Source organism: Sesamum indicum, linkage group LG15 (assembly GCF_000512975.1).
Source record: "Sesamum indicum cultivar Zhongzhi No. 13 linkage group LG15, S_indicum_v1.0, whole genome shotgun sequence".
Lineage (NCBI taxonomy): Eukaryota > Viridiplantae > Streptophyta > Magnoliopsida > Lamiales > Pedaliaceae > Sesamum > Sesamum indicum.
The window spans coordinates 1,000,659-1,011,884 of NC_026159.1; the positions used below are offsets into that span (position 1 = coordinate 1,000,659).

The 11,226-nt window shown below is 36.6% G+C and overlaps 2 protein-coding genes across 2 annotated transcripts; one reads left to right on the forward strand and one right to left on the reverse strand.

Annotated features, from left to right (window-relative positions):
* Window positions 111–1,497, reverse strand: LOC105177258 (uncharacterized protein At5g19025-like). The gene has a single exon (XM_020699092.1). The coding sequence runs from the start codon at window positions 1,004–1,006 to the stop codon at window positions 323–325; it is 684 nt and encodes a 227-aa protein (XP_020554751.1). The 5' UTR covers window positions 1,007–1,497; the 3' UTR covers window positions 111–322.
* LOC105177260 (cyclic dof factor 2-like) lies at window positions 5,618–9,254 on the forward strand. The gene is made up of 2 exons (XM_011100337.2): window positions 5,618–6,307; window positions 7,517–9,254. Exons 1-2 carry the CDS (start codon window positions 6,089–6,091, stop codon window positions 8,828–8,830), a joined length of 1,533 nt encoding a protein of 510 aa, XP_011098639.1. The 5' UTR covers window positions 5,618–6,088; the 3' UTR covers window positions 8,831–9,254.

The window sequence follows — 11,226 nt, forward strand, 5'->3', positions numbered from 1 at the left end:
ATCTCTCGAATTTAAGTATCATGTAGACATAAAGCAAAGGAGGACCACAAGAAGATAAACACTTTTTCAACAGTTAAAGGGCATAAAAAATTGTTTTGAAATGATAAAGCTAATGATGTAAAAAGGTCCATATGTATTCCTCAATTAACCAGTTTATGTATACTGTTCAGACGAATTATTCCAGTGAGCCTATTGAGCTTATTCAAATCTATATTGTTCAAAGGAAATTAACCTTAAAGGGATCTGCTCATCACTAAGGCTACTTTCAGTATCGGATATGCTCCTACAGTTAAAAAAGAAAAGATAATCTACCATATAGACACTACTTCTTCACCTTTCGAGATTTCCGAGGCCCCAAAACCTCCATCCTGCCAACAGAACATCCACACCTTGCTCGGAAAACCAGAACAGCCCTCCCATTAGGTGGAGCCATCTTCTTGAGCTCTGCCTCCAATTCCCTATGATGATCACGAGGCAATTCAAATAGTCCCTTCTTCAGTGCATTTCTCGATACACAAGTTGACTTCTTCACGCTCTCCTCCGTCTCCAATTGAATATCAAATTCAGCAGCGTTAGTGAGCCCACGACATCCCGGTTTCCCACATCTGTTGTCTGTACAGACCGTAATTGCCACGAGTGCCATTGCAGCAAACAAGATGCTGAGTCCTAAGCATCCAAAAACCATAGGGGCACGAATGATTTCTTCACTTACAACTTCTACCACTTCTTCACCAAGTTCAATAGTCTTGTGCGCTAAAACCCTGGCATAAGGATACAGCAAAAATCCACACGCACCAATCACAGCAATCAAGATAACCACATCAATCACAGCGTATCGGGATTGCTCACAAGCCGGGATGTTCAAGTGATTAGGAGGATTTGAAGTCTTTTTATTCTTATGAAACTGATTAATTTGCTTCAGTTTCAAATAAGGGTCAGTGGAATTCACAGATTTCGCCATGTCTATATGCTGGTCAACTGAAATCGGGATATCAAAACAGACCATTTGGATTTGAAATGAACCCAAGAAACGTAAAGATTGAAGCTTTATCAAGAACCCACCAATCTAAATCTAATTATGAATCAGACCAACTGATAAACAACAAATTTCCAGATCGGCCCAGTTCAGGAATCGAAAAACAGATTTGATATCAGACCACCCGAGGATCGGAATTGTCGGCGGGCACTAGAAACACCCCATTTCTCACATGTATAACTCAAAACCATCCGACAATACATCGGTCTGCGTATCCAAGAATCATAATCTACAGCAGAAGGATAGAAAATTGACATATAAAGGCATGAGAATATGGATTCTTGGCCGGCTTCCCAGAGGGGTTTTGTTGGGAGAAGCAGAGACGACAAGGCAGAGGCCGAGAGAAAGCTACGAAGTCGTATTAGTAGTAGTCATTATGTACACACTGCTTTTATGCTTATTAATTTATCAGTTACTCATCACAATCTGGTGAAGTTCCTTCACATGAATGGAACTTGGTGCGTGGAGTGGAGGGTCATACACGCCAAGGAAAAGCCCTTTCCCTTGGAGTTTTGTGGGCTGTTATTGTATGGGCCATATGGGCTAAACTTCAATCCAAATGATATGTGAATGATTTATGCTAAGCTTTGTGGATGCTGTCATGATAGACTTGGGGCCTACCTTCGCATTAGGAAATGAATTATTTTGTTTTTTATTGGAAATATTATATATTATGTCGAAATAGAAAGAAAAGTCATTCAAATACTATAATTATCATGTAATTAATTATTTTTCTAAATTATACAACAATTATATTACAAAAATATTATATTTATCGTATAATCAATTCAAAATTTATCAAATTCAATTTAAGTTTAAAAAATTCTACATAGAGAAAAAGGATGCCTTATGTAGATACTCCCAAACGTCATTTTCCAAATGAAAATTATTGGTTATAATAATAAAATTATACACTGTTATGGGTTAAGTACGAAAAGGACCAAAATGCCCAAAAGTTGGGGAACGTCCAAACATAACTAGGGTCCACATATTTTTATGTGGGTTATACCCGATTAATGATGGCAAATTGAGATAATAGAGTTAGGTCCCACCAGGACTCGACTCCAATTAAGTGGCTAGGGATCCAAATTAGGCCCCAGACCAATTTTTATTTTGTTGACTTAATCGAGCTCAGGTTGAATTTCCAAAGATCATAAAATTTCAATTTTTAGGAATACTACGATGCAGTAGAAATATACGACAACGCCACATGGTTAAAAGAAACAAATGAAACATCATGACATTTACTTGTATGGACAACAACCGTCCATGGTTTGGTGTAAGACTCAGAAGAATTAAATTCCAAGCTTAAATAGAATTTTAATTTTCGAACATATCGCCTCTCAAACATTGTAATTTTGTATAAATCACTCGTAAATTTTAACTTTTTTTATATAAAATCGCCCCAAATTCTATAGTTTTGTTAAAGTTATACATGCTTTTTAATTATATATATATATATATATATATATGATAATGTGAATCAATTATATAAGTATAATTTTTTAGTCTATTCAAACTTTCAGTTCTAAATCGGTTCCGGAATAAAATCGACTCATATAAGTTGTCCAAATACTAAATGAGTGAAAAATTAATAAAGCCCAGTGGTCGAAACCCTAGAACTGAAGATAATTTGGCATCTGAGCCCAACACCACATGGTACATCTCATTTTATATTATCAGAACATAAAATGAAACATGCACATGTATTGGTTTTGGTTGGCTTAACAAACATAATATTCAAAATATTTGATTAGGTTAATAAGAATTAAACTTGGTTATAAAACGTTCCACGTGTAAATTTAGGGACATTCTTGGACTGCCCTGTTAGGTGACATTATATAAACGTGTCGTGGGCTGGTTGAAATGCATGCAAAAGCTGGAGCACCAAAGTGGATTATAATCTATTAGGATGAGCTAAACGTGTCAGCAAGATAAATAACCTAGTAATAATAAGTTATATTAATTACTACTCCTAATTGCATGGGTGAACTCATAAACAAATAAGCCTCACCACATGCTCTTCTGCTTTTTATTGCACCAACACGTGTCACTTGTGACTGGGGAAAATTAACCAAAATCAAGTTGAAAAATGTAATATATTTATCATGTGATTGGTATACAATTTAAAAAAAATAACTGATTATATGATAATTATATCAAACCTACTTCGTAATGGATTTAATTCATTCAGATTTAATTTGAGTAAAAAATTCTTTATAGTCGAGACAACAATATCACAAACACAAAAAGACAAATTATTTAATTAAATACTGTAACTGGAAGAACCGAGATAAGTAGCTTTAAAATAAATTAAAACAAAAGCTTACAAATATTTAATTAAAAGTAGTTTAAAAATGGGAATTTTAATTTAAGTTAGATCCGATTAAATTTGAATTAATAATATAATATTACAAATGTAATACTAATATGTCGGGATGATTCTAATTGTATTATTATATTTTTAATGAATGAGTAGGATTCCAATTATAAATTATAACTATATATTGTTTTGATTTATAAAGAATATATATGGAAGGGACCCAGTTGCTAACTTTTCTAATTACATGTGACTGCTAATTATTGTTCCATGGCTTTAGCATTTGCTGAAGTGTTTACCAACAGAAAAAGAAGAGTTAAGAGCATTTACAAGTACTTTATTAATATTTTCGGAAATTGATAAGGCAGATGAGTTCATAATTATGCTGGTTTATGTGACGATGAAGAGTGAAAGTGTGCCTTAATTAACTAATGATTACGTGAGTAATTACATATGATAGGTCGAATTAAGGCAAGATGTTTTTTCAAACATATGCATATTAGCTTCCTTTTGTGTTCCCAACGTAATATGCATAACATGTATGTCTCCGATCGCCAATGAGGCATTTGTCTTAATAATAAAGTTGAGGCCCAAATCTCTTTATTTGGTAAAGACAACCTTCAATTCGAATTACATGTACGTAAGTATTTGTGCATGTTATTTTATAAAATTATTTATATATTTAACTAGGTCTTGGACATTTGAAAATTGATGTACTAATTTGTAACTTATTATTTTTATTGCCTTATAAAAATATTATTTATTGATATAGAACAAAAGGTGAATGTATTTGTGAAGCGTTTGAATACCCACAAGTGAAAAAAGTTTAGTGTTCTGGTTGAGTGGCATGACTGTAAAATTTTAAACAGTCATAATTTTTTTTTTCGATCGTTTTCGAGAGGAAAATTCAACCCCTCATCATAATTATTATGAGGGGTCATCGTTTGCCGTAAAATTTCATATTTTTTACCACTATTTTGACAATTCTTTAGATTTTTCTATTTTCTAGTCAAATTTGTGTATTTTTCTATTATTTTAGTTATTTTCTGGGCTGATATTTTTTTCAAAACATTGCTTCCATGGTGGGAGGTTTTTTGGTTCGAATTCCACTGGCTTTTGATACAATCCAAATTTTAGCCTATTTTAGATTTGTTTTATCTGTACTAAAAATTATTTTTTTTTTCCTTTAAATAATTGCTAACTCTGTTAAAAGATTCATTTTTCGACAATGAACTATTCTTACTTTAGTCTCGAATTTCAAAAGTATTTGAAACGTGTTCTCATCGTTGGTTATTTTCAATTGCTTCCACCCTATCAATTTGATAGAATTTTGAATATCTTGGTACACAGTATAGTAAAATTGATATGTTCGTTGGGAGGAAAAACAAAACACAAGACCATGCAAGTCCCAATCGAATAAAAATGAAAAATTTGGACAAACATGCCTAGTACAATGTATTTCCCTTTTTCTGTTGTAACCTTTATCCTTTGTAATGGGAAACACGAATAAAACCACATCAATGACATGTGGTTACAAATAAAAGCAAAACCAAGTAAAAACTGAAAGCGTGTAATGATGAACAGTGGAAGCACCTACCTATATACTACAATATTATTCTAGTGGACCAAACAAACCAAGAATCAATTCCAAAACAAGTTGAGCCACACCAAAATGCTAATCACCCCACTCAAAACTAATCTTTAACTTTCCAAACCCCGTTTCTGATTATCAATCAAAACCACCAGGTGGATGTGGGGGGGTGCAAGAACACAATCAAAACCATGTTCAGGTGTCGAAAATTCTTAATCTGATCAAATTTGATTGAATTAAATGAATTACATAATAAGTGTGATATATTTGTCATGTGATTAATGATTTTTATTAAATTGTATATCAATCACACAATAAATGTATTATATGTATTGTATAATTAATTTAAATATGATCAGACTTGATTTGAATTAAGTTTTTTTTAGTAAATTGTTAATACATATATTAGTAATAAACAACATTAATTAGCGTGGAATTCCAGAGGTATGGATGGGGTGGGCGCTGTCCGAACACTGAAAAGAGCCCACTTTTTTTTCCTAACTTTAAGCAAGTTGCTTTGTTATCCACGAAAAAGGAAATGTAATAAAGAAAAATAAAGTAATGGGACTTTTTGAAAAGGTGGCGGTCGCGGAGGAGGAAATATAGGGGTGAGGGAGAGGAGTAGAGAAAAGAAAACAAAGAAAAAGAGAAAATGGGGAAAAGGGAGAAAAAGTGGGTGAGTCAGATTAAAGAGTCAGTCCACTTTTGGCACAAAGAATCAGAAGAAAAAAGAAAAAGAGAAGGACAAGATCTCCAGGCCACATAGAATTTGTGGCTCAAAATTGTTTTCCTTTCTGACGTGGCAGTTTAACTCGACAGCTTCTCGGATCCATCTCTCACACGTTGTCCTAACGACAGCATTCAGCAGCAGCCATCATATACATACACGCAGAACCCCAAGAACCCAAAAAAAAAGGGAATAAAAAAGAAAGAAAGCGCAGTTACACGCTCAGGTGTGTGCGAGAGTCAGATCTCTTCATCCCAACTCACCAGACCAGACCAGGCCTTGTTTTCCGTATTTGTTTTTCTTTTTCTTTTTTCGTGTGTTTTACTTTGTTGTGTTCTGTTTCCAAGTTTGGATAATTAGAGAAAGAGAGAGAGAGAGAGAGAGAGAGGGGGGGCAGAGGAATAAAAGGCAAAAATGTCTGAAGTAAAAGACCCCAAGTTAAAGCTTTTTGGTAAGACCATTGAACTGCCGGACACTTTTGCTGCGGCGGCTGAGAGTGGTGGGCCCGTCTCAGCTCAGACTTTCGAGGGTGCTGGAGAGGATAGCTTAAATCAAGATCCCCCTTGTTCATCCAATTCTATGCTTGAAGATAGCAGTTTCAATAGAGATGGAGAGGATCAAGAATCGTTCAAGGTATTAATTAATTGTTTTTTAAGTTTTAAAGACGCCCTTTTGATGGATATGGTGTGAATTACAATGGGTCAATCTCGGTTTTGATTTCTATTCAAAAAATTATGGACTTTGGGGAATTGGTTCTGGCATTCGATTTAGGGCTTTCAAGATGCATTTGATTATAAAGGGTAGAAATTTTATAAAGAGACCACGAAGTTTTGTTGTTTTTTGGATAAGATTGAAATAAAAGTTCTGTTCTTTGGCTACTCTAGGTTAGTTTTCGTATAACTAATCCAGGTATTAGAGTCAATTTGTATGTCAATTGGTGCTGCTTTTCTTATACCTGTATGCAAATTGATTGGTATGGAATCTTCATGGTGCTTCAAGTTCTGCCATGAACAACTTTTCATTCCCATTGGGCCTCCCTTTGGCTTTGCTGTCTGTCCAATTTAGTTTCAGCAACTTCTTGGACCTACATTTTAAGTGCGCCTTTGATTTTGATTTAGGAAGGCTTGGAGTATTCATTAAAACAACATTGTGATCATGCTTGTCTGGTTGCTTGGACTTCATTGAGGATTGGAAAAGGAATTTTGGTCCTGATTTCGAGATTTTCATTTCATTTCCAGATTTATCTTGATTTTCTTTAGGGGTAACTGATTACTTACCCAGAATCAAGCAGTTATTTGAATGAAAAATGAAAAACTGGTGAATGTAACTTCATTCGAGCTGAAAAGTGGAAGATGCATTCCCTGATTCTCTTTGTTGTGCAAGCCATTTCTTTTTCTTCTTCTCCCCTTTGTTGAGAACAGTAGTGTGCTTTGCTGCGGTATTGAAGGATATGGGCGTTTTTACGCAGTTTCTAGCCTTAAGATTATGATCTGACAGATGATGGTTGAATTGTAACTCAAATTCAGAGGAAGTGTCGGAATGGTTTTGAGTTAGTGTTATGTCCTACTCAATAACTGAATTAGTTCTTTCCAGCCATCTGATTGTGGGAGTATTGTGTGCAAAACCAATTGACATATTTCCGTGTTCTCCTACTTTAGCTGTTGACACCCCTCGGCTGTTGCCTTGCACTTATATTCTCTGGACTAATTTGCAAAGGGCAACAGGATTGTTGATTATTGCTGGTTTTTAGCAGTTGATTCATCTGCTAAGTTGAGCTTAACTGCTATCGCTACTTTGACCTTTTGCGTTCATCTTTCTCATGGATCATCTATTTGCACGCAGAGCCTGTCAGGTCCTACACAAGAACATGAAAAAGAGGAAGATCGAGCACAGCCTTTGACTTTGGAGGAATTAAAAGATTCAAATGCGAATCCCCCAATAGTTGAGGACTCAAATGCTCCTGCTGATAGTGATGCTGGATCCATGAAAATGTCAAAGAACGAAGAGGACCAAGCTGAGACAAGTAACTCGCAGGAGAAAAGCCTTAAGAAGCCAGACAAGATACTTCCGTGCCCTCGCTGTAATAGCATGGACACAAAATTTTGTTATTTCAACAATTACAATGTCAACCAACCTAGGCATTTCTGCAAGAATTGCCAGAGATACTGGACAGCTGGAGGAACCATGAGGAATGTGCCTGTAGGTGCTGGTCGCCGTAAGAACAAGAATTCTATTTCCCAATTCCGTCATCTAACTGTCCCAGAAGCTCTTCAGACTCCCCGAGTTGATCTCCCGAATGGAATTCACCACCCTGCTCTGAACCCCAATGGCACTGTCCTCACATTTAGCTCTGATTCACGACTGTGCGAGTCTATGGCATCAGTTTTGAACATCGTAGATAAAACAATTATGAACAACTCAAGAAATGGCTTCCATAAACCTGACGAACTAGGAATTCCAGCTTCTCGTGGAAGTAAAGAGGCTGGAGATGATTGCACAAGTCGATCGTCTACTGCTGCTACAAGTTCAAAGGACAATGGTAAAACTGGGTTGCCTGAATTGATGCCAAATTGTCGCCCGTTTCCTCCACAGGTACCCTGCTTTTCTGGAGCGCCCTGGCCTTACCCGTGGAATTCTGTTCAGTGGAGCTCCCCTGTATCGCCACCTACTTTTGGCCCTGCTAGCTTTCCGGTGCCATTCTATTCTACAGCAACACCTTACTGGGGTTGTGCCGTACCTGGCGCTTGGAATGTACCATGGGTTATCCCACCAACACCCTCTGCTTCACAGAGCCATACACCTCCAAGTTCTGGTCCCAATTCCCCAACTCTAGGGAAGCATTCAAGGGATGACAACATTCTGAAAATGGCTGATACGAAGGATGAAGAGACACGAAAAGAGAGTAATTCTGAGAAGTGTTTGTGGGTTCCGAAGACACTGAGAATTGATGATCCAGGGGAAGCTGCTAAGAGTTCCATATGGGCAACATTGGGTATAAAGAATGACAGAACTGATTCTGGTGGTGGTGGTATTTTCAAGGCCTTCCAAACCCAATCAAAAGGTGATGAAAAGACTCATGTTTCAGAAACCTCCACAGTGTTACAAGCCAATCCAGCAGCATTATCTAGATCTTTGAGCTTCCATGAGAGCTCGTAAGCTGATTGATTTAGGAGCTTTTTGCATTTTCTTAGATGACCTGGTTGCAGTGATCCGATCTGCCTCTGGACTCCAGAAGCACTTCTAGCCATCGACTACCGCAGATTGGGGAAATCTTCACATGATCTCTGCCCAAGATACAATCAAGTGTATTAGCAACTACTTCAGACTTCTCCTGCATGGGTGAGCAAATAGGTTCTCTTTGGTAGGATATAGATGTTTTAATGGGTTTTCTTTCTTTCTTTTTTTCTTTTTGCTAGCTTGTACATAAATATATGAAATACTGAGAGTTACGAGGAGTGAGTTTGTGTAACAAAGTCCACAGCTGTAGAATAAGTGGGAAATACCTAAAGAATTCTGTGCTTTTCTCTCTTTTTACGGCATATGAATTTGATTCTGATCAGAACATCTATTCTCCCGTTTACGATCTTGTTTTCGGTTTCTATGCCATAACAGAGGAAAGTATAAATTTCAATCATCTTCCTCCAAACTTGGTACAGTAGATATATGACTCATCTTGGCCTTACGTTTGGAATTGGACCTCTACAGCTGAAAACTTTTATATGCAGCTGGCATATGCATTGTGATTGGCTCTTTATAGAATGCCTCACCAACCTAACAAAGCAACTTTGTGCCACAAGTTTTGAGGCTTGAAAAGAACGTTGAGGACATGTTCTTGTGTCGAACAACGATGGACGATCATCAATTTCTCTTAAGATTAGCTGTTTTGGGGCCCCTGATATGGTTCACATGATGCAGAAACTTTCTCCTGGTGGGACTGCTGGGCCGCGGATTAGTGCCATTATCCATTTATGCCCTCTAAAAGATTAAAGGTAAGAAAAATGTCGCTTTGCATCACCAAATTTGATAGCAACTACTAGCTGCACAACTGCCACAATAATGATCTTGCAGCCAGCTTCTCCTGAGCTTATTCTCTCATATTCTCATTATAACTTTGAAAAATAATTTTTACTGGTAATATTGGAGGAATCCCCTTTTTGAATCCCTCATTTAATTTTTTCGACTGTGGTAAAGTTTAAGCTATAAATCTTTTTTCCAAGAAATCTGCACTGCTTGAATTGGTTACTCTCTGACTCTTTCTTGCAAGATTCTTTACTTTTGATGTTTCTTTTTCTGAAGTCTGGAAACTTACAGCAAACTAAAGAAATCTGCACTGCTTGAAATTGGTCAATTTCAGAATCTTTGTTGCAAGATTCTTACTTTTGATGTTTCTTTGTCTCAAGTCTGGAAACTTACAGCAAACTGTAAACCCGAAATCATATTCTGGGCAATTTGTATTCAACTACTTCACTACAAAATCGATCTTGAAATTGTTTCACTGTTGTCAGGAACCACCTTAGCCTTATACATAATTCAGTACTAATGTATATACCTTCGGGATGCCAAATTACAGAGATTTATGCCTCACGTGATGGTAATTTATGTCTAGTGACTGTTTTATTCATCATCAATATATAAACGTTGGATGTTTCTCCAGCAAATGCAAAGTTCAGCTGCTCCAGCAAGATCCTTGGGCTCAGAGCTCAAAGTCAACTCACTTAAGTTGTTTATCATTAATATTTCTTATCTAATACACTCCATAGTCTTTTACATATCAATTTAGCTGTACATGCATATAATCTACTTATTTACCTAAATAGATTATATTTTCAATGTTTTTTATTTCTAATGTCGCGAATCAAACCCAAGAAACCCGACGGGTTTCACAATTTATCAAATATAGGGGAGTGGACGTCGCAACCGTCTCCATTGTAACTTCAGCACATTGGATCTGATGCTACGTAATCTTTAATTTCCTCGAAACTCCTCAGCAGTTTGTCCATTGTTGTTTCTTACTTCGTTTTCTTTTCTATCCTCCCTGCCAGAAAAATATCCGAGAGCTTTCCATACAAACATTTGCAGAAGAAAACATGGGACGATGTTCATTTAGTACGGTTCTTCTACTGTTTGTCATCCTCTTGCTACTTCTCCCTACAAGTAAGAAAACATTTGCCATCATCATTTATTTCTTGTCCCGTCTCCATATTTTCTGTTTTATGATGCAAGTAGTACGAGTACCATGATAGCAACGTCTTGTTTAGAGTAAATTTAGGATTTGGACGGAAAATAATGAATTGTTCTGGAGATGAAGAGCATGCAGTTGATGACTCATACCAGGTTTTGCATTCTTTGCATTTTTCTTCTATTTATTTCTTTAGTTTTGCATACACAGCTGCAAATTGCAGTGTGTTGAGTAATTGTTTCAATAGTTTGCATGGAAAATCAAGGGAGATGATGGAGTTGGATTACGTAGATGCAGGGCCAAACGTTAATGCTAAACCTGGTTACCTTTTTCCGTCTCCTCCTCCTCCTCCTCCTCCTCCTCCTCCCCCACC

What these genes read in the sequence shown, in the direction of transcription:
- LOC105177258 (XM_020699092.1), bottom strand. Translation starts at nt 1,006, where the DNA reads ATGGTCTGTTTTGATATCCCGATTTCAGTTGACCAGCATATAGACATG.
- LOC105177260 (XM_011100337.2), top strand. Translation starts at nt 6,089, where the DNA reads ATGTCTGAAGTAAAAGACCCCAAGTTAAAGCTTTTTGGTAAGACCATT. An exon ending in AGGATCAAGAATCGTTCAAG is followed by an intron (nt 6,308 to 7,516) that starts GTATTAATTAAT and finishes ATTTGCACGCAG; the next exon opens with AGCCTGTCAGGTCCTACACA.